The sequence below is a fragment of the Zingiber officinale genome, chromosome 8B (genome assembly GCF_018446385.1).
Source record: "Zingiber officinale cultivar Zhangliang chromosome 8B, Zo_v1.1, whole genome shotgun sequence".
Taxonomy (NCBI): domain Eukaryota; kingdom Viridiplantae; phylum Streptophyta; class Magnoliopsida; order Zingiberales; family Zingiberaceae; genus Zingiber; species Zingiber officinale.
Genome location: NC_056001.1, coordinates 97,898,720 through 97,922,119, shown reverse-complemented (window position 1 = coordinate 97,922,119; position 23,400 = coordinate 97,898,720). Strand labels below are relative to the sequence as shown.

At 41.9% G+C, this 23,400-nt stretch overlaps 3 protein-coding genes across 3 annotated transcripts; all 3 read right to left on the bottom strand.

The window, feature by feature from the left end:
• Positions 1-9: 9 nt before the first annotated feature.
• LOC122015754 (ABC transporter G family member STR2-like) lies at positions 10-2,511 on the bottom strand. The gene is made up of 3 exons (XM_042572775.1): positions 1,965-2,511; positions 1,181-1,872; positions 10-1,098 (listed from the first exon to the last, which is right to left on the bottom strand). Exons 1-3 carry the CDS (start codon positions 2,439-2,441, stop codon positions 108-110), a joined length of 2,160 nt encoding a protein of 719 aa, XP_042428709.1. The 5' UTR covers positions 2,442-2,511; the 3' UTR covers positions 10-107.
• Positions 2,512-2,841: 330 nt separating this feature from the next.
• LOC122015757 (secretory carrier-associated membrane protein 2-like) lies at positions 2,842-17,867 on the bottom strand. Its single transcript, XM_042572777.1, has 13 exons — positions 17,759-17,867; positions 16,874-16,990; positions 16,495-16,557; positions 16,186-16,219; positions 15,942-16,064; positions 15,666-15,670; positions 9,320-9,377; positions 9,126-9,219; positions 3,742-3,787; positions 3,574-3,641; positions 3,362-3,410; positions 3,132-3,197; positions 2,842-2,983 (listed from the first exon to the last, which is right to left on the bottom strand). The coding sequence occupies exons 1-13, from the start codon at positions 17,822-17,824 to the stop codon at positions 2,897-2,899; spliced, it is 876 nt and encodes a 291-aa protein (XP_042428711.1). The 5' UTR covers positions 17,825-17,867; the 3' UTR covers positions 2,842-2,896.
• A 443-nt stretch (positions 17,868-18,310) lies between these two features.
• LOC122015756 (probable nucleolar protein 5-2) lies at positions 18,311-22,736 on the bottom strand. The gene is made up of 10 exons (XM_042572776.1): positions 22,641-22,736; positions 22,283-22,375; positions 22,127-22,168; positions 21,719-21,898; positions 21,478-21,642; positions 20,951-21,151; positions 20,572-20,868; positions 19,419-19,619; positions 19,207-19,341; positions 18,311-19,038 (listed from the first exon to the last, which is right to left on the bottom strand). Exons 2-10 carry the CDS (start codon positions 22,358-22,360, stop codon positions 18,505-18,507), a joined length of 1,833 nt encoding a protein of 610 aa, XP_042428710.1. The 5' UTR covers positions 22,361-22,375; positions 22,641-22,736; the 3' UTR covers positions 18,311-18,504.
• Between the last annotated feature and the right edge of the window lie 664 nt (positions 22,737-23,400).

The window sequence follows — 23,400 nt, the reverse complement described above, 5'->3', positions numbered from 1 at the left end:
GTACCATACAATTAAAGGATTTTTGGTAGGATTGTTTAATTTACTATCCGATCCCACCCGACCGATCCGATTCTGCCCAAATCGATCTTGCGTTCTGTAAACCATGATCACGACCTCTGGTTCTTGGATCCGAAGCGCAGGACCAAGTAGAAGAACAGCCGGTAGATGACCGCCCACCCCACCAGGTACAGCACCATCCGCCACTTCTGCACCTCCTCTCGGCTGATCGACATCTGCCGCAGGATGTCGGCGCCGGTTACTGGCAGCGTCTGGTTCAGCGGGTTGTGGTAGAACACCCGGTCCCTGACGAACTCGTTCATGAGGAATCCCTCGTACGGGTACTTCATCGTGGAGATGATGTTCATCCACTTCCACCCCCGCGGGATGCTGCTGCTGCTGAGGAAGTAGCCGCAGAAGAGGAAGAAGAGCGCCGTGAAGGCGATGACCGCCGCGTAGCCCAGGATGAAATTGGGCACCACCGAGCTGACGAAAACGACGAAGGAGTTGGTGGCCAGCAGGGACGCGTAGAGCACGAGGAGGAAGTAGGCGAAGCTGCCGTGCAGCCTGAGCGCCCACCACACGATCACGGCGTACGTGGCCGCCTGCAGGAGGAGGAAGGGGAGGTAGGTGATGAGGCCGGCGAGCGCGTAGGAGGAGGCGCGGTACGCGTTGTGGGAAGTCTCCCGCACGAAGATGAACCGCTCCTGGATGAACGCCGGCACGGCGTCGTTGGAGGAGAAGAAGAAGAGGCAGACGGTGAAGATGAAGAAGCTGAGGCGGTCCGCCACGCCCTGCGGCGTGTCCTTAGGATGCGTGAACATGGTAGCCATCATGATCCCCATCACCGTCAGCACCATCTGCCGGGACAGGAACAGCTCCGGGGTGCGCCGGATGTTCGTGAAGTTGCGCCGCATCAGCACCCAAATCTCCACCGGGTACGAGTTCGCGAACTTGGGTCGGGCCGCCTCGTGCCGCCCGCCGCCGCCGTCGAAGAAGTTTGGCGTTAGGTAGTCGTCCTCGTTCACCGTGTAGTCGCTGCTGTGGGGCGTCGGCGTGCTCGACATGATCTCCTTCGAGAAGTAGTATCCCGGCGAGAGGCTACATCGGACAACAATTGGCAATGGAATTAGCTCGAAATCATCTCCGCAAATTAGTTTCTGATTTGCGGGAGAAGACTCACTTGTTAGGCGGATGCGCCGGCCGTGGCCGAGAGGGCGTAAGGCGAAGCGCGTCCATTATAGCGCTGCCGCCATGGCTGTCGCTCCAGGGTGACCGGCCGGAGGCCCAGAGGCTTCGCAAGCTATGATCGAACTCATTGCCTCCGCGATGGACTCCGCTTCCACCAGCAAACGACTCTTCCTCCTTTGCCCCTGCCTGTCGCACGTTGGAGATGGAGAAGTATGCCTCGTCGGAGATGCGCGGCGGCTTCAGCCCGGTGAGGCAGAACTCGGCTAGAGCCGCCACGCCGTACTCCGACTGGTCGTACTCCTGGATCACGTCCAGAAGGTGCTCGACGGCGCTCTCGCCCTTGGGGACCTTGCGTCCCATGCGGCCGAGGTGGGCGCCAACGTCCGGCGGCGCGCCCATGTACATGAGCTGCCCGCGGGCTAGGATGATGAGATGGTCGAGCAGCAACTGGATGCGGTTCGACGGCTGGTGGATGGTGAGGATGACGGTGCTCCCGTCGCGGGCGATGTTATGAACCCGCTCGATCACGCTGTGGGCGCTGGTGGAGTCGAGCCCCGAGGTGGGTTCGTCCAGGAACAGCAGCGCCGGCTTGTGGATGATATCCACCCCGATCGACACCCGCCGCCGCTCGCCCCCCGACACCCCGCGCGTCCCCTCGTCGCCGATGTAAGTGTTCCTGGACCACTGCAAGGACAGCATGCTCGATTTGTGAAGTTCATTGACTCGGAACGGAAGTTGTTCGACTGATTGACTGAGTGGGAGAAAACTTGGCATACCGTCAACCCGAGTTGCTCGATGAGCCTCTCCACCCTCTCCTTCTTCTCCTGGATGGGGATGGAGCCGAGGCGGAAGTCGGCGGCGAACGTGAGCGTCTCGTAGACGGTGAGCATGGGGAAGAGCCGGTCGTCCTGCATCACGTAGGCGGAGACGTGCTTCATCAGGCTGGGGTGAATCTCACGGCCGTCCAAGGTCACCTTCCCCTGGAGGCTGCCGCTGGCGATGCGGCCCGCGAGGGCGTCGAGGAAGGTGGACTTGCCGGCGCCGCTGGGTCCCATCACGGCGGTCACGCGCCCCTTGGGCGCGTGGCCGGTTATCCGATGCAGCAGATCCACATCCTGCGACACCCAATGCTCCTCCACCTTCTGCTTCTTCGTCACGGTGTAGATCAGCTCCGAGAAGTGCAGGCCGGCGAAGCCCGCCGGCTTGGGGATGTCGATGGAGGTGTCGAGCCGATAGCCATTTTGAAGGTGCATAGCTACCGGTTGAGCTCCTCCTCCTCCTCGTCCTCGTCGGTTGATGGCTGTGGAAATGCGGACGAGACTTATAGCTGGAGATTGGCATTGGAACTGGCGATGTCACAAGGTTTCAGTCGTCCGTGTCATCGCCATTGTTGGGGTCGTTGCTGCTTAGTTTCCTTCGTCATCCTCTCGACCGTTTAGTTTTTTTCTGTGTCTCCTCTGGCATCAAAGCACAAAGCGCAAAGCGCGAGAGCCCATTCAAGCCCAATTCGGCCCAAATTCCCTACTTATAGGCTCAATTGAACAGAAGAGGTGACGATGATTCGATAGAAGAAATTTAGAACTGAAAACTACAATAGATCTCACAAAGTACAGTTTAATAACTGAAAATTGAACATAAAAGATTTGAAATTTTGCCCGATCGTTATCACAGTTCTCGTCGTCGGTTACCCGCAAAGTCAGTCCATCGATCATATCGCTGCTCTCACAGCACTTCGTGCTGCCTCCCGTCTCATCTCTGCAGCTTGACCGCCCCCTCGGAAATACATGTTTACTTGCTACAAGCATTACAAACAACAATCATACACCAAAAGTGTTTCTTGATGTTTTCTAGCATATCTGTAAAATCAACATGTTAATCACGACACATAGTTTAGGTTGAAACAGAGAACCGAGCGACGCATGATACGGGTTAAGGAGGGTTACCTTAAGGACCCAGATGCTGACTAATGATTCTAGGCAGAACATTCCAAAACCAATGAAGTAGAAGATCTGCGAGAAAATGGAAGAATCTATGGTTAGAACAAAAATAACAAATATAAAGAGAAGCCGGCTCGATACAGCAATTCAACAATGAGCCGACAATAACATGATCGCATCTTCAGAATAGGTAAATGAATAGTGCGAGTGCATCTTCAGAATTGTTTAGAACTGACCCCGACAATAACATGATCGCCAATGACATCCACCGCGGCAAGGATTCCTCTGCAACAGACACAAAGGAGAATTCCTTAGGCTCAAACAGAAGAACTAGTTCTTTGGCTCATTACAAGAATAGCATTTCCAAGTTCATTACAAGAATATGAACTAGTTCTTTGGCTCAAACAGAAGAACAAAAAGTAAACAAAGTAAATGAAAAGAAGCTTACGCCAAAGATTTTCCCTTAAAGATAATTGGAGGAGCCACAGCTGCATAGACAACAAATGCTATATGTAGCTGCGGCAAAGATAAGTTACTAGATGCAATAAGGAATCTATATCTTGCTGAGAAAATAGCACCATAATAATCAATATGCAGACAGTGAGAAAGAACATACCAGATAAAACAAGAAAAACCATCCATAGCTCAAAGCACTTTCAGTCCTACATGATCCATTGCAAAGTCCATGTAAGTGTCTTAAATTCTATAACAACGAAAATGATGCAAATTACATTAGCAACAGTGTTGTTTGGTTGGTTGCAAATGAATTATAGCTGCAATAATGGTAGTAAAATAACAACAGATTCAAATTCATTACAATAATTTGTCTTTAGATACATATTTTGTCTAAAACTATTAGATATTTTGAACTGATTTTATTAATACTTATTTTACAACATTGTGAAACAGACAAGCAAAAAAAAAAAAAATCCGTACAAATAACAAATTCAATTTTTTTCAATTTATAGTACATTTAATATTAGTTTTGATGCTACTTGCAGGGTAAAAATATGATTACTGTCCATTTTAAGCTGCATTCATATTTGTAGCTTATAAAGCTTAAATGAACAAGCAACCAAATGCACTTGCACTAGAGAAAAAGAGAGAGAGAGAGGAGGAAAAATCTTCTAGTTGAAGGTAATCAAAATAGTCCCTAGTGTTGTGCTGGAATTAAATCCAACAAAAGAACAATTTACAATACAGAATTCTTAGTAGAAGATGGGAAAACATGAGCAGGAAATTGTATATTATTCTATTGGGACATCTTCAAATACTTTTACTGAAAGGTTCAAGCCATAAATTGTAGGACCGATGCGGCCGGCTAGAAGGGGGGGTTGAATAGTCCTGAAAAATCAAACACAACCCTTTCTCGTACGATTAATCTAACACATAAAAAATAGATTAAACAGAAAATAAAGCATAAAAACGAGGCACCGAATTTGACTTGGTTACAACCGGGGAGGTTGTTAATCCAAGGATGAAGATCGCACTAAGAGCTCCTTCAGGCGGAGAAGCCTCGTTTACAGCAGTGTAAGCACAGAAAGACAGAAGCTAATCTAAACAGTGGAAGCACACAAGTGTTGTTTACAATTTCTGAACTAATGAAGAGCTTCTGGACCAAGGCTATATTTATAGCCTTGGTCGGGGCGCCTGGAAGGGTTCCGGGCGCCCTGGGGGGGATAAAGTTTTATCCCCCAACGTTCAGATCGCGTAAATCGCGATCTTGGTCAAAATCAGGGTCCGGGCGCCCCGGAGCAAAAAGTCAACTGCGGTTGACTTTTTGTCCGGGACCACTTCTCCGTTAAGTCCCCGTCTCGGTCCGGGTCTTCTGCTCCGGATCCGCTTGATTGGGTGATCTCTGACATCCGGAATAGGGCTCACCCGAACCCATCTTCCGGTCTTCTCGAGCGTGCTTCCTCCCGGCTTCTCGTCGGAATTGCGCGTGTCCTTCTCGTCCACCGGCGTACTCATCTTCGTCCCTTGATCGCACCCGTGCCGACCTTCGCGCTAGGCGTCTCTTACTCCCGAGCAATCTTCCGCTCCGGCTTTCATTGGAACCATCGCGCACTTCCTTCTCGTCCGCGGTGTACTCTTCCGCAGCGCCCTCTCTTGTCTTGTCCTTCTCGCTAGCTGCGTCTTCCGCTCGAGTACCTGTGCTCCTAAGCTCCTGCACACTTAGACACAAGGTTAGAAAACAACATAACCTAATTTAACTTGTTGATCACACCAAAACCAACCTTGGGGTTCCAACAATCTCCCCCTTTTTGGTGTGATCAACCCAAGTTAAGCTAGGGTTAACTAAACAAAAAAATAAACTAACTAAATTTATAATTTAGTGCACAAAGATAGAAAAAAATAGTTTTAGGCTACCTCCCCCTAGACTTATACTTATCTTTCTCCCCCTTTGATCACAAAAAAATGGGGTTCCAAGAAAAAAATCCAAAGGTTAAAGACTTAGAAAATTTTGAAAAGCTACCTGAAAAAAATTTCTAAGTCAAAAAGATTTTAAGTTAGAAAAAAATTTTGAGTAAAATTCTAAGTAAAATTTTAACTTAGGAAAAAATAATTTTTGAAAATTTTTCTAAACACTCTAAGTAAAAATTATTTTTGAAAATAGAATTTTTAAAAAAAATTAATTATTTTAAAAAAATTTATGTCAAAATTTTGAAACATGTTTGAATAACTTTTTAAAGCATTAAATAATTCTAGTATTAATGCTTTATTAATTAAACATTTATTTCAATATTTGGCTTCCAGGCAGTGGCGAGGCACTAGGCCTTCTTGGTTATTGGAGCAACAACCACTTTCTAGTCAAAGCCCATAAAGAAATTTTTGTTTAATTTTCTCACTTAAAGCGCTAACTTTGATTTTAAAATTTACACTAAGCAAGATTTAGGAACCCAATAAAGGTTCCAACCTACTGGATTAACTAAATATTTCTTAGGGACATATTTTCTAGAGATATTTTTAATTTGTCCCTGGTGATATCTATAATACCAATTCAAATTATTGAACCTTCTAAAATTGGTTTTAGATGAGCAAGCAGAGTTTTTCAAGTTTTCTACTTGAATTTTTAAATTTTGAATTTCTAATTTTAATTTTTCATTTTCTAAATTTGATTTATCTAGCATTTCTAACGGACAAGATGTAGCTAATATTGCTTTTAAATCTTTATTTTCATTTTCTAATTTGCAGCAATCTTTTGTTAAAATTTTAATGAATTTAAACATTTTATTAGGAGGAAGAGATCGTACCTCACTTACCTTGTCGATCTCGTTGTCGGTTTCTCCCCCTGAACTGCTGCTCTCTTCGGACGTGGCTCCCCCTTTATTGATGCTTTCGATGCTCGTTTCGGAAGAACTTGATTCGCAGTCGTCGTCTTGATGACTCACCATTAACGCGAGCCCGGAGAACTCCTCGACTTCTGATTCCGACGACGTATCGTCCCACGTCGCTTTTAGGGCCTTGCGATTTTGGATAGGCTTCTTACCCTTGTCCTTCCCGTTGTTCTTCAGTTTAGGGCAATTGTCCTTGACGTGCCCTTCTTCATCGCAATGGTAGCAGCGGATGGTTCTTTTCTTTCTTCCCTGCGGATGGTTAGATTTCCTAGATTTACAAATATTTTAAAATCGTGTTACCATCATTACCATTTCCTCATCGTCGAGAGAAGATTCTGACTCAGGTTCGTCTCTCGAAGCTTTAAGGGCGACATTATTCTTGGGCTCCTTCGGACCTGCACATCTTGACTCATGCACTTCAAAAGTTGAAAAGAATTCGTCTAATGAAATTTTTTCTAGATCTTTTGAAATGTAAAAGGCATCTACTAGTGATGCCCATTTTGAGTTTCTAGGAAAGGAATTTAGGGCATACCTTAGCGAATCTCGGTTACTTACCTCTTCTCCGAGATTCGTAAGTCTGGTGATGAGTTCCTGAATCCTCGAGTGTAGATGTGCAATTGTTTCACCTTCTTCAAATCGGAGGTTTGTTGGTTGTGAAGTAAATCCCGTCTTGCAAGTTTGGCTTGGATGTTCCTTCGTGTAACTCAAGGAATTTCTCCCAAAGCTCCTTCACGGAGTTGAGGTACCGACTCGATTGACTTCTTGTGGTGGAAGTACACTTAGCAGATGAAATTCTGCTTTCTTGTTTGCCACGTGGTCAGCCTGCTCCTTCTTTGACCATTGATTTCTTGCTTTGCCCCCTGGTGCTTCATAGCCAAATTCCATTGTTAGTAATAAATCATAATCTGTTTCAAGAAATACCTCCATTCGCTTTTCCATAGCGAAGTCCCTTGAAATTTTGGTGCGTGGATGTTGGATCCGCCATCTTGTTGCTTCGTTCGGTGGTTAGTCCTGCGCCTGGCTCGATACCACTTGTAGGACCGATGCGGCCGGCTAGAAGGGGTTGAATAGCCCTGAAAAATCAAACACAACCCTTTCTCGCGATTAAGCTAACACATAAAAATAGATTAAAGAAAATAAAGCATAAAAGCGAGGCACGAATTTGACTTGGTTACAACCGGGAGGTTGTTAATCCAAGGATGAAGATCGCACTAAGAGCTCCTTCAAAGTGGAGAAGCCTCGTTTACAGTAGTGTAGGCAAAACTAATCTAAGCGGTGGAAGCACACAAGTGTTGTTTACAATTTCTGAAGAGCTTCGGACCAAGGCTATATTTATAGCCTTGGTGGGGGCTCAAGGTTGATACAGGGGATAAAGTTTTATCCCCAGCGCGTCGCGTAAATCGCGATCTTGGTCAAATCGGTCCGGGCGGAAGCATTCAGCGCCGGACAGCCCGGCGCCGGATTGGTTCGGCGCCGAGCAAAAGTCAACTGCGGTTGACTTTTTGTCCGGGACCACTTCTCCGTTAAGTCCCGTTTCGGTCCGGGTCTTCCGCTCCGGATCCGCTTGATTGGGTGATCTCGACATCCGGAATAGGGCTCACCCGAACCCATCTCGGTCTTCTCGAGCGTGCTTCCCTCCGGCTTCCGTCCTCGGAATTGCCGCGTGTCCCTTCTCGTCCACCAGCGTACTCATCCGCAGACTTCGTCCCTTGATCGCACCCCGTGCCGACCTTCGCGCTAGCTGCGTCTCTTGCTCCCCGAGCAATCTTCCGCTCCGGCTTTCGTACCTCGGAACCATCGCGCGCACTTCCTTCTCGTCCGCCGGTGTACTCTTCCGCAGCGCCTCGTCCCTCGGACGCACCGCGTGCCGTCCTTCTCGCTAGCCGCGTCTTCCGCTCGAGTACCTGTGCTCCTAAGCTCCTGCACACTTAGACACAAGGTTAGAAAACAACAGAACCTAACTTAACTTGTTGATCACACCAAAACCAACCTTGGGGTTCCAACATAAACGCCTTACAATAGTTATGAATATTGCACTCACTCAAGTTATGAGAATGTCAGCAATTAAGCACCAAAAATAATTGGTGGTCCGGATGGCATCCTATCACTAGGCAAGTAGACCACCAGCTGGAACAAGCTGCCAACCTACTAAGTGATGTGGTACGAAGGATGAATAACTTTAAAGTCTGAAGTGACTAGGAATCTTTACTTTATGTAAAATATAAGTAACGTGTCCTACTTTATGTAAAATATAAGTAACGTGTCCTCCTTTATGTAAAGTATGAGCTGTAAGTATATTCGATCTTATCTGAGATAAAGGTTTCTTGACGATGGGGCCCTCAGAGCACCCGAAGAATCTTTCTTTCTCTATTTAAGATGAGCCTTGTTTCCTTTGCAAGGCATTCAAGCTTACCTTGAGCCTTACTTAGGAGAAGTCTATCTAAGTCTTGTAATCAGTTTCAAGTTTGAAGTTTATAATAAGAAGAGTCTACTTGAGTAAGTTCTAAATCTCCTTATCTCTTTTATTGTAAACTTGCTGTTTCGATCCGCAGCTTTCTTTCAGCTTGCTTTCTTTTAGCTTGCTTTCTAACTCCTAGTTTGGTATCATACATGAAACATTTCTAATTCATAGATAGTCAATCGATGCTCAATTGATAAGTACCTCATTGCACGATATAGAGCTCTATACCATAAGAAATAAGCTCCAGGAACACCGGAAATAAAGTAGATGATGGCAAGGAACCAAATCTTCACGCCTAGCCACAAAGCAAGCAAAATCAGCTTCATCATGGTTAAATAAAATCACTTTTGTCAAAAAAGTAAGTTATACATCCAACAACATCAAATACTTAGCACCTTCACCCCCGATCCAAGCTGCTGTAACTGCTATAAAATTCCAAAAGAGGCAAGCAACCTGTTGAATTTTGTTTTAAATTCAAAGCATTTTTTGTAGTGTTTTTAATCCCACATTGCTAAGTGGAGAAGCTTGGAAGGGCTTATATAGGAAGCTCTTCCATCCTTGCTTAGCAATGATAAGAGGACCTACACGCATGCGCGGGCCAAGCCCAAATCGAGTGGATTTGGGGGGTTCGAGCCGGAAATCCATAAACTGGGCGTCACGTGCGCGATTAACGCGCGCAGGGGGGGGTGCAAATCCCCAGCCCGTGGGCCTTGCGCTCACGGGCGGCCCGGTCTAAACCAAACCAGTTTGGTTTCCAGTTCTGGTTCGGTCTAAACCAAAACCAAACCAGACCAGAGTTTGGTTCCGCGAGTGAGGAAGGGACGCGGACTTCGATTTTGTTCCGCGAGTGAGGAAGGGACGCGGACGCGACACTGAGGCGCGTTTCCTCGCTAGCGAAGCAGTGCTTCGTACCTTCTCAGAGTGAATAAAAGGGGACTTACAGCACCTCTATTCTTCACTCAAGTCTCGAGCTTTCTCCCTTCTCTGTGCGATTCTTTCTGCTTTCTTCTCGTCTTTCTTGTCCTGAGGTTTGGTCTTTTGCCGGCGATCTGAGGTTGGGTCCGAGTGTCGCGTCCGTTTTGGAGTGCACCTACGGACGAGACGAGCGGTTGTCGGATCTTGGGGGAATTTTGCCGGAGAGCCTTTGCACCGTGAGGCGGCAATAAATTCTCTAAGGACAGTCGGCGTGCCGACGCTTCAACCGGATAACTATATTCTAAACTCTACTCCTTTATTTATCTGTCTATTGCATGTTTATTTTTGTGCAAATATAATACTGCTTGTATTGTTTTATTATTATACAACATTCTTAGAGAATTTATTGCATGTATCAATAGACATGATGAATGATAGGGTAATAGGATCTGATGAGGCTAGTGCTAGACCCGAGAAATTTTACAGACAAAACTTCAGACGTTGGCAACAACGGATGAAATTTTGGCTTACTACGCTAGGGCTATTCTCCGTTATAGAAACAGACCCTCCTTCACCTAATGAAGAGGAACCTGCCCGTAGTGCTGCCTTAGAGAGGTTTAAGCAAAGGGATTATCTCTGCCATGGGAGAATCCTGTCTGCCCTCTCAGACGCACTATTTGATGTGTACTGCTCAACCTCTTCAGCTAAAGAGCTGTGGAAATCTTTGGATAAGAAATATAACTCTGAAGATTCTGGTTTAGAAAAGTATACTGTGGCAAAATTCATGAACTTCAAAATGGTTGAAGGCAAATCTGTGGTTGAGCAGACACATGAATTCTAAGTTCAAATTCATGGTCTTACTGAAGGAGATATGTCATTACCTGAAAAATTTCAGGTCTTGTCTATCATCGAAAAATTGCCTCCGAGTTGGGAAGATTTTGGCATGACTCTTAAACATCGGAGAGGTAAAATCTCTCTAGAAGATTTGATGATTGTCTTAAATATCGAAGAAGAACATCGGAAGCAACATAAAAATGATGATACAAGAATGCCTATGGATTTTATTCCAAAGGCGAATGTAGTAGTCTCATCTGACAAGAAGAAATTCAAAAAGCAGAAAATGAAGAACAAGATGAAACCCAACCCAAATGTTGGAACCAAACCTAAGCCTTGCTGGGCATGTGGACAAGTTGGATATTATGCCAAATTCTGCCCTAAGCAAAAGGACTAGAAGAAAAACCAAAGCAACACGTCCAACACCAAGGCATATGCAAATGTTGTGACTGCTAGTGTGACGACACCAGCAATAGGTTTGTTACCTTCAAACCCGAACTAAACTTGATCTATCAACCCAATGAATGGTTAGTTGATACAAGTACTAATGTGCACTGTTGTGCTGATCGCTCTGTCTTCCTTACTTATCAGGTAGTTAAAGGTACTTCCGTGACCATGGGGAATCATTCTGCAGCCAGGGTGTTTGGGATAGGACAAGTTGACCTGAGGTTCACCTCTGGAAAAATCTTGTCACTGCATGAGGTGCATCGTGTTCCAACGGTCCATCAGAATTTAATTAGCGGGTCAAAGTTAGTCCACGCTAGTTATGAGTTGAACTTTAAATGTAATAAAGTTGTAATACTACATTTAGGAACATTTATTGGAAAAGGTTACTTTAATGAAGGTTTATTTAAACTCAATGTAGAAAATGCTACCTTAAATAAATCTACTGATATTGGTTGTTCATATAACATTGAGTCTTATAATATATGTCATGACAGATTAGAACATGTCAATTTTAATACTGTAAAAAGGATGATAAATCTAGACATGATTCCTAAGCATGCTATAAATGATAAGAAAAAATGTGAAGTTTGTGTGCAATATAAACAATCCCGTAAACCCTTCAAATCAGTTGATAGAAATTCTGATATTTTAGAATTGATTCATACTGACTGTTGTGAGTTTAACGGTGTAATAACGAGAGACCATAAAAGGTATTTCATTACCTTCATTGATGACCACTCTCGTTATTGTTATGTTTATTTGCTAAAAACCAAGGATGAAGCTTTAGATAAATTTATGATTTTTAAATCTGAAGCTGAGAATCAAACCGATAAAACTATTAAGAGGTTAAGGTCTGATAGGGGTGGAGAATTTACCTCGAACCTGTTTCAAAAATTTTGTCAAGATACAGGTATAATTCATGAGGTAATTGCTCCATATAGTTCTCAATCCAACGGTATAGCAGAACGAAAAAAATCGAACCCTTGAAGATATGATTAATTCCATGTTAGGCAGTTCTGGGTTACCCAACTTTATGTGGGGGGAGGCTCTATACACTGCATGTCGTGTGCTAAATAGAGTCCCAATGAAGTCAAGGGATAAAACCCCATATGAGCTTTGGAAAGGCCGAAGGACAAGTTTGAAATACCTTAAAGTGTGGGGGTGCCTGGCAAAGGTACTAGCACCTGAACACAGAAGGAAAAAACTTAGTCCAAAGACCATAGATGGTATCTTCTTGGGTTATGCTCAAAATAGTATTGCATATAGGTTCCTGATTATTAAATCAGAAATTGCTGGAATATATGCAAATACTATTGTAGAACTTCGCGATGTTACATTTTTTGAGGATATATTTCCTATGAAGACGAGAACACCTCAATCTAGTATTTCTACTAGAAATGAGCCTTCTTCCGTAGAGGTCCCATTATCCGTAGTGGGTACACCTTCCTCAAGTCACTCTAGACTAGATGAATCTAGTGAGTATACAGAACCGAGAAGGAGCAAGAGGCAACGTGTGTCTACGGATTTAGGCCAGGACTTTATCACCTATAATATAGAAGGTGACCCTGTGACATATAGAGATGCTATGGCTTCTCCTGAAGCTAAGCAATGGAAAGAGGCCATTAAAAGTGAAATGGACTCTATTATCTCTAATGCCACTTGGGAGTTGGTAGATTTACCTCCTGGGTGTACCACTATAGGATGTAAATGGGTGTTTAAGAGAAAACTAAAACCTGATGGGTCAGTAGATAAATTCAAAGCCCGCCTAGTTGCTAAGGGATTCAAACAAAAAGAAGGGATTGACTATTTTGACACTTATTCTCCTGTTACCAGAATTACTACAATCCGAGTGTTAATCGCATTAGCATCCATATATCATCTTGAGGTCCATCAAATGGATGTCAAAACGACATTCCTAAATGGAGATCTAGAAGAAGAGATATATATGGATCAGCCTGAGGGATATGTAGTCTCTGGAAATGAGAATAAAGTCTGTAGGTTAGTCAAATCTTTTTATGGTTTGAAGCAAGCCCCAAAGCAGTGGTACGAAAAATTTGATAGAGTTATGCTATCGTTTGGCTTTGAAGTAAATGACTCTGATAAATGTGTGTATGCTAAAATGAAAGGTGATAATTGTATTATCCTATGTTTATATGTAGATGATATTCTACTATTTCGAACTAACCTTTCTATTATTAATGAGACTAAGGCTCTCTTAAGTGGTAAGTTTGATATGAAGGATATGGGTTGTGCTGATATGATTTTAGGGCTGAAGTTGACTCGTTCAACTGATGGAATAACAATTTCTTAGTCACTCTATGTTGAGAGAGTATTAGAGAAATATGGTTATAGCCAAGTTAAATCTGTTGTCACACCATATGACCCTTCAAAAACTCTCCACAAGAATAATAGTGGTGTGGCAGTGTCTCAATTAAGATACTCACAAATAATAGGTAGTCTAATGTATTTAGCTAATTGTTCTAAACCTGATACTTCTTTTGCTATAACGAAATTGAGCAGGTTTACCAGCTGTCCGGACAGAACGCATTGGGATGCATTAGACAGAGTACTCAGATACCTAAAAGGTATTATATCCTTGGGCTTGTGGTATGGGAGATTCCCTGCAGTCCTGGAGGGATATAGTGATGCTAGTTGTATAGCAGACACTGCTGAGTGTAAAGGCGTTACTGGTTATGTCTTTACACTTGGAGGCGGTGCAGTTGCTTGGAGGTCTGTTAAACAGACGATTATATCCCGTTCTACATCTGAGGCAGAATTGTGTGCTTTAGATACCACAGTAACTGAAGCTGATTGGCTTAAGGGTCTTCTTTCAGAAATTCCCTTGATGGTAAAGTCAATACCTTCTATTTTAGTACACTGTGATAATCAAACAACAATAGCTCAGATTAGAAGCTCCAAGTATAACCAGAAACAGAAGAGACATGTACGAATAAGATTGAAGTCTATTCGTGAGCTAGTGTCTCTTGGAGTGGTGTCATTGGACTTGTAAGTTCAAAAGACAATATTGCTGATCCACTCACAAAAGGACTTGATTCCGAGAAAATCAAGAGATCCAGTAAGGGAATGGGACTGAGGCCTATCCTGGTTTCATCTATAGCGGCAACCCAACCTATCTGATTGGAGATCCCAAGAAATAGGTTCAATGTGATATAAACAAGTTATAAGGGTGAACCGTAAGCATCAAATTGATTGAGATGTAATCCCATAGTCTCTTCCCTGGATAGATGCTTGACTGCTAGTAAGGATGAGCTTGGAGGCTCTTAATGAGTTCAAGGTCTTATTGACAGGATGCTCGCAGTACATCCTTGGAGAACTCACCTATGTAAATGTAACTGTGTGGCCGCAGTGTGGGGGGTCTAGGCAACTCCCCTTAGCACTTATGAAACAAGATTCGGTGGCATGGTCGTAATGCACCAACCCAGAAGGATTCAACCATCGCCCGTGATGAGTTGTTACCATTTGACTTCACATATAAAAAGGTTTAAGTTCAAGACCTAGTTCACTTCAAACCTATGTGAATAAGATTGGTGTACTTAGGTGAAAATTCAAACCGGAAGGTATTTTCAGTAAAAGCTCATTGCAACCTAGCCTCAGGACATATTTTTTTTTTGTTTTTTGTTTTTAACCGAAATGATTTGAATTTGTGGGAGATTGTTGAATTTTGTTTTAAATTCAAAGCATTTTTTGTATTGTTTTTAGCCCCACATTGCTAAGTGGAGAAGCTTGGAAGGGCTTATATAGGAAGCCCTTCCATCCTTGCTTAGCAATGATAAGAGGACCTACACGCATGCGCGGGCCAAGCCCAAATCGAGTGGATTTGGGGGGTTCGAGCCGGAAATTCATAAACCGGGCGTCACGTGCGCGATTAACGCGCGCAGGGGGGGGGGGTGCAAATCCCCAACCCGTGGGCCTTGCGCTCACGGGCGGCCCGGTCTGTTATTGCTGGTTTGGTTCAGTCTGAACCAAACCAGTTTGGTTTCCGGTTCTGGTTCGGTCTGAACCAAAACCAAACCAGAGTTTGGTTCCGCGCGTGAGGAAGGGACGCGGACTTCGGTTTTGTTCCGCGCGTGAGGAAGGGACGCGACACTGAGGCGCGTTTCCTCGCTAGCGAAGCAGTGCTTCGTACCTTCTCAGAGTGAATAAAAGGGGACTTGCAGCACCTCTATTCTTCACTCAAGTCTCGAGCTTTCTCCCTTCTCTGTGCGATTCTTTCTGCTTTCTTCTCGTCTTTCTTGTCCTGAGGCTTGGTCTTTTGCCGACGATCTGAGGTTGGGTCCGAGTGTCGCGTCCGTTTTGGAGTGCACCTACGGACGAGACGAGCAGTTGTCGGATCTTGGGGGAATTTTGCCGGAGAGCCTTTGTACCGTGAGGCGGCAATAAATTCTCTAAGGACAGTCGGCGTGCCGACGCTTCAACCGGATAACTATATTCTAAACCCTACTCCTTTATTTATCTGTCTATTGCATGTTTATTTTTGTACAAATATAATACTGCTTGTATTGTTTTATTATTATACAACACAACCAACCCTTCAAAATTCCAAATTGGAAAGCTTAATACTTTCAAAATAACTATTGGCGTTTGCACAAAATAAGTGGGGTTCCTTTCAAAAAGATGAAAAAGCAAGCAAAAGAAAGTAATGACATGATTTCATCTGCAGCTGAATCCATAAATGTTATTTGTTGTAGAAGTAAAAAAACTGGATGAAGTTCCCAGCCCAGTTATACCTCATTAGTCATTACTAAGAAGAGTGGATTATCTGAGACTCTCCACTTTATTTAGATTTTTTCCAAGACATACCTAGTAATGATGCAAATGCAACATACTGCAATCGCTGCACGTGGATAGGTATCTCACTAGCAATATCATGATGGATAATAGGAAAAAATGGTGGCCAGTTCTTTTCCTCTATCACAATACCAGCTGGGAATAAAAACAAAGAGGCATTAGCTTTAATCACTAATAATGAGGTTATTAGATAAATGAGAATATAATAACATTAGCGTGTCAAAAAATAGAAACCCAGATTCCATGAAAGCCTTACCGCGAACTGCTGCCTCTTCTCTACGTTTAAGTTCCTATAAAATAAAATAGAATTAGACGGATATACAAAAAATTGTTATCGAAGAAACAACAGTTGCCAACACTAAGTCCATGGGACCTCCCTAACATATCCATGTAACCAGTAAGTTTCATAATTCATTTAAAACAGGCAAATATAAAGACGAATGACAGAATGAATTGCCACATGGCAAAATTGACAATAAGATGCAACGACGACAGATGATCACTTAACATGGGGTTTCAGCCTAACTATGAGTCTCGCATGTCAGCATTTAGATCATAAACATGCCGTTTCCCTCTTATTTAGTTGTTCTGCCTTGATTTTAAGTTCCTTCTCCTTTTTCTTCAGAGCCTATATGAAAACACAGTTATGAAAGCATAACAAAAGCATACACTAACAAAGCATGCAAAGATACAACAGACCAGAATAGATTATGACATCAAGAAGTTGAATCTTTAGAACAAATGTTACTGCAACTCTACATATCAATGACAAAATGACTTTTTCATGCATCAACTACATATTTGAAATGCACAGAAGCACCTTTGAACTCTCAACCTAATAAATTTTTGTCCTTGTCAAATGAACTCTGTTTACTAGTTCACAAGGTTTACTTATTTGTATGTCTCTTTCATTAAGAATACAGTACTCTCAAATTTGCACTTACATTCAATGAATCTAGAGGAATATCAATGGTGGCTCCATAGTCATTGTAGAAACCAGCAGGTTTTGAAGGAAGCGGCGAAAGCCTGGAATTTGACACAGGAGGAATACTTGGTGGATTCTGCAGTCAGTAAAGATCCTTTGAGTTGCATAGATGACTTTGCATCTCCCTTAACACAATAATTGAGCATAGGATGTCATACAAGATAAAATAGTCTTGAACAGAAAGTACTTATATTTATTTACTCTTTGGTTCAAGCAATTCTTTCGAGATTCTAGTTTATGAGACTAGACTATTGACAGTATAGAAGTTAAATACCAGACTTAGAGACTAATCATTAGTGGGGGACAATCAAAGTGGTATTTAAGCTTTTATTGCTGTATTTTTGGTGGGGCATATCAACTCGAGTCTCGAAATACAAATAAAACATACTAAAAACTGTTATTAACTCTCCTAGCTACAAAGATTAAGACTCCACTTAATAACCATTGTTTAATTTCACAGCGTACACAAGAAACCATTGCCTTCAAGAGCAAACATCATAACTAGATTGCGAAGTTTATAAGGCAACACTCATCTATGTAAATGTTTAATAGACGCTGAAGTATTTCTTATGTGATTCAACGTTTCCTCTATTCACCAAATAAGTTAACCCAGAGACGTTGTTTAATAGCATAAGAATAACAGATTCATATCATACTGAAAAGACCAAAAAAACATAGTAAAAAACGTGCCTTTTCAAGCCTGAATACCGAAATTCTTAGACTAAGCCGCCAAATGCTTCTAGTGGAAGAGAAAACCTCCACGACAAAGACACAATCAGACATCACAACAATCTTACCGAGTGAAAGAACAGACAAGGGAGGTGTAAATGGAGGAGTGACTCACCGCGAAGGGATTGACGTCCTCTTCCTCCTCGAAAGGGTTGCTGTCGTTGCGCCTCGCCATGAGCATCGAAAGCTCCACGAGAAGGGAGGGAAGAAGGAACAAGTTGGCGTTAGACTTTAAAAGCTTTCCTCTTGATTTGGCTGCTTTTCTAATCGCCGTCTGGACTAGGCAATAATAAAAAAAAACGAACTGATCCATACGCAAACCAGCATGTTTCCATACAATGATACTAAACTAAGAGATGGTTTAGCGTTTCTTGATTTATCTTGGTGAAATTTATCCTGACCGATAAAAAATCTTTGGCAGACCAAACCAACCACCGACCAGAAGAGAGAAAAAAAAAAAGAGATGAAATTTAATCTTATCAATTATTTCATATGTAGTACAAAATAGTGAAACATTAAGACCACCACCAGAACAAACATCTATTTTTACCTTCCTCGGTATTCCACCTTACACTGCAGTGCCCTGATGCCACTGCAAGAAAGATGAATGTAGTTAGGCAGATTCTTCAACAACTAAGAATCAAACAGTATAGTGGGCACCGAATCATGAGTCGAAAGGAATAGTACTCGTTCACCGAAGAACTGAAATACATGGCTCACTATGAGGCCTTTGTTTGTATATCGCAGACCAAAGTGAAAGGCAATGTCACAGATAAGACGGCATGACAAATGTAAAGAAGGAACGATTTACAGAAATGTTTCACTAGGCATATCCGCTGCTTGGAACAAAAATGAAAAGGTTTAGTGTCCTGCTTTGTCTTTTTTCTTCTTTTCCTTTTTCTTTTGAATCGTATCACCGGGTGCCTGCTCTTCCTCAACCTGTTTTTTCTTCTTCTTTTCCTTTTTGCTTGGCTCCTCTTCGAGTGGTGGATGGTGCACTAACTCAGCTTCCTGCTTTGAATCCTTCTTTTTCTTCTTTTTAACTTGCCCTTCGGCTTCATCTCTCGAAGTTGGATCACCAATTGGCGAGTCAGTGTTCTCTACCTTAGCTATCTTTTTCTTCTTCTTTTTAACTTGCTCTTCTGCTTCGTCTCTGGAAATTGGTGAATCAGTGTTGTCTACCTCGGTCAACTTCTTCTTCTTCTTCTTTCTCTTCTCTCCCTCATCCTTGGCCTGGTTTGCAAGAGCCTCATCTGTTGATTTCTCAGTGGGAGTTGGCTCTGTTTCCTGGCGCTTCCTCTTCTTTGGAAATGCTGCTTCCTGTTCACTAGCAGGCTTCGTTGGAGTAGGGTCAGTTGCTTGACTGAGGACAAGATCAGCTGAGGAATTGTATGTCTACATTGAGAAAGACACAGATAAGATTTGCAGCAACAATTTTCAAAAAAAATCCTCAAAATTTCTGACAAAAAGCATCAAGAAGGTCAATCTATATATGCAAGAAACGTATCATGTAGTATGAAAGAGATACATTGATAAATGTGAAGGTAGTAAGACCATCCATACCTTTGCCGGAGTGATCAAGGCCCCTGCACCCTTCTTTCGATCTTTATCATAGAATTCAATCTTGGGCTTCCCTTTGGTAGAGCCAGCAGAATGACCCAACTCTCTGCCCTCAAGGACCCTAAGGCGTGCTTCAAGCTATTCAATAATTTTAGAAATGTCAATGCATGCTCCATGTGTTTGTCCGAGGAATGAGATCCTTTATAATTTTTTACCTTGGCCCGATTCTCCAATCCCATACTGTTGTCTTGGCCATCACCAAGAGCATCATACCGAATAGCCAAAGCGGTCTTGGCAGCAAGAGAACGAGATATTTTCCCTTTGATTTTTGGAGCTGCCTGACCAACTAATGATGCATGGAAAATAAGGCCATACTTTGGTGTAGCATGTTTTGTCTTTAAAGCTCGAAACAATGCCTGCATGTTACCAAACAACCATTATTAACCAGGTCAACACAAAAAGGAAAATTCAAAGACGGTAGAAATAACCAACTTAAAATTATAAGCAATTCCTCTAACAAAGACAGTGGAGACAAACATGCATTTAAGGATCAACTCCTGCAAAATTGAATGGAAATGATAGTTGTAACAATCAAATGCAGATGAACAAAATGGTCATTAAACTGTGTGCGTAAGATAGGGAAGAATGCATATGCCACGATGAGACTGTGCGACCATAAGACAAATATTTCAGTGTTCCCTTTATTTATTGTTCATTTTCACTAAAAGCCTAAAACTCCTGAAGGAAAACTTGGAACATATGACCCATTCCAAGATATGCAGGACTATTGAGAGAATCATGCACAATGTCCTTGCCTCAAAGGAGTAAAATTTAGTTCTCTGCCTTAATAATTAGACATCCAAGTCTAGGAAGAGAAACCACATTAAAGGTTCTCCTCCTGATTTATACAGCTTCACATCTTACATCTAAGAATAATCATTATAGATTCATTCCTACTGTAAACAATTAAACTACACGTGGAACAAACCAGCAACAATAGGTAAATATTACAGATAACTCAAAGAATTGGGAGAGATATCAAAAGAGTAGCAACTTATCTCCTACTAAATAAAACCAAACTCAACAAGTACAGAAGAAAACAAGCTTATTGCCACCAAAAATTATTCTGAAAGCAACCATTTGTGAAGTCACATAAAGCATAAATGATCAATCAGTATTTTAATCCAACCTAGAATAATTGAAACCATACTTTGCTGAACAAGTGTTCAAATACATCATCCATCAAGAATACCACAACACCCACCAAACTCACACTATTCATCATAGTTTTTCTCACATCTATCACATCGATGATTACACTGAGGCAAGCATTTTTGGAAGTGAGATAAAAAAAAATAGAAGGCATACCTTTTCAGCACCAAGAATCTGAACTGTGCTTCCAGGTTGCTTTGCTAGATTCAGTAAACTACCACCATGAGCAATAAGGCATGCTCCAACCAGCTCCCCAACAAGAGCAGTCAAATTAGGTGCAATTGTGTTCATTCTACTTTTCAGGTAGTCATAAAGCTGAGCTCTATACTCTGAAAGAGCTAGCACCTGATCACAGAGTTCCTTAATGTTAACCAAGTCTAAATCACTAACTTCAGTTCCCATCGATATCACTGCTGCTTCTTTCAGCTCTGTTTCAGTCTCATCGGACAGTATCTGTCAACATGAACATGAAATTATTTGCAGTGGAAACAACACAATTTCCTTCAGTAATTGTGCTAGAGAGCTCATGTTTTACCTCAGAAAAATCAAGTGAAACAGCATTTGTACGGTTGCCCATCAACTTAACTGCTTTTGCATATTGAATATTGTCTTGTACAATTTTAGCAAGCTCTGGAAAATGCCATCCATACCATTCCCGAACTCTCATGGCATAGGTATTGAGCTCTTTGTCTAAATCATCCAACAAACCAATAGCTTGGATTATCATTGTATCGACCTAAACAGATGTCAGAACAAACTTTCTTTATAATCACAAGATTTTGAAAAGTTTCAGTTTACAAGAGGTGGATCGAATTATACATGCACAAAATTCTGTATTTCTTTATAAATTGAGTTTCAGTTAAGTTAAACCTGCCAAGAAAATCAAGAATGTAAACCAAATGAGATATTAAAAACAGAGGTGTGTTTTACACAAATCTATTCCTCATAGGTGATGTTATTGTATTCAGCATTAATATATTTGCTAGGACTTGAAGTAGAAAAGCAATTGAAGAACATACCCAGACCACCTTAAATCATAAGCTACAAAGTAGTAGGAGTAACCTTATCAGGGCTGAATTTTAGCTTGTATCTGGATAAGCTGTGTGACAATCCCAAGCTCATTGGAGCTAAATCTTGTACAGCTAACCCAGAAATGAGTTCCGTCAGCTGGTTCCTGAGCCCCCTCATCAGCTCCATCACAGCATTGTTGTGAAGACAATCAATTTTCTACAGACCATAGAATGCAAAACTCAGATTGTAAGACTAGTATGCCAAACATGATTAAGCTCTTTAATTAGCTAACCAATTTATCCTTTATTGCATTGCCAAGTTTTGAGTCAGCCACAGCCAAGGTTTCACCATCACAATGAGCACGTAAAAACTTCCTCAGGCCTTTGCTGGGCTTGCTATCAATCAATAAGGTTGCAGCAGATAATGCATCCGAAGTGTTCTCGAATTTATTAAAAGCTTGCAGCTTCACAATCTGGCAAAAAGAAGGGAAATTATTTCAAAAACTCATTATGGCAACAGAAAAAGAATTGAATAACAAACACGATCCGGCCACTTGAACTATCTAAAGTGCTCTAATACAGAAATTAGCTCCCCAGGTGAAACCATTCGTTCCATAATGGGCATTCCCGACAAATTAGGAAAGAACCTAATCAGTAGTGAACATTTACAGTCAGGGAGGAAAAGCAATATAGCGAGTGACCTTTCTAGCTGACTCTGCACTTGTGAACTCCTTCCATAAATCCTGAAATAGCAGATGGAAAATGATAAACCATAAAGATAAAGCGTGTGTGTCAACACATTCTCCTAGACAAAATCTGCAACTTCAATTAGGAACACCGAACACGCCCATCCATACCTCGACTTTGTCGAGCTTTCCTTCATCCAAAACCTTGAACAGGGCAAACCCCGCAGGAGTTTCAAACAACACCAACATCGCAGCAACACCAACCTGCATCACCAAATCAAAAAGATCGATTACATACGAGAAAACAACGCAGTAGAAGAACAAGTACAAAGGGACCCCATATGCAAGATGAAATCTTAGCGAAACAGAACATCTCGAATAGACAAAAAGGTTCAGATTCCACGACTACGAAACAAACATCATTAAGGCATAGGACGCCAAAAGAAAATTAAAGTGGAAGATCATCGAGAAGAGAGGGGCAAAGGAGGAATCCATGACGGCGAGGAAAGAAAGGCAATGGCTTCCGTACCTTGTCCGACGTCGTCGGTTTCGGCGCACTCGTAACACTGGAGGCGGCGAGGAGCGGCAGAGGAAGAGAACCATAGCAGGGGTTTTTGAAGGGCTCTTGCTCAGGAGAAGGGATCTGACCGTTGCTTCATGACTTAGAGAAATCATGATCGTAGGATAACTTACAGAAGTAGAGGATCCTATTTTTAGGAAGAAAAACATGATAAATTTTTTCAATGTTACTTTTTCATTATTCTTTGATGGAAAAAAAAAACTAACGGAAATAGCTGTAAACAAGTCAGAGGCAAGTTTTAGGAGGTTTAAATTTATTTGATAAAGTAATCTAACTAAGTTAGAATGGAGTTTAAAATGAATTAAATCTATAAAATGATTGAAACTTTTATTTATTTGATCGAATTTAATCATTTAAATTTATTTATTTATTTTAATTTAAGTTTTTATTTATTTATTTAGATGTTGATAAGAATTTTATTAATGATTATGATTCGTGAATATTATTTATGAATATTATTCATGAACTTTATTTATGAATATTATTCATAAATATTAAAGAGCTGAACATATATATGTTTAATTTTTTTTAATTAGTTTAACGAGTTATTCAAACTTATTTATTTAATCGATGTTATGTATATTGAATGAACCTAAATAAATTCTTACCAAATTAAATGCCAAATTTATTCACAATATTTAGTTTATTTATAGTCCTGATAATATTATAGTAAAAAATGATTATACTCATCTTAGATATCCCTTATAAT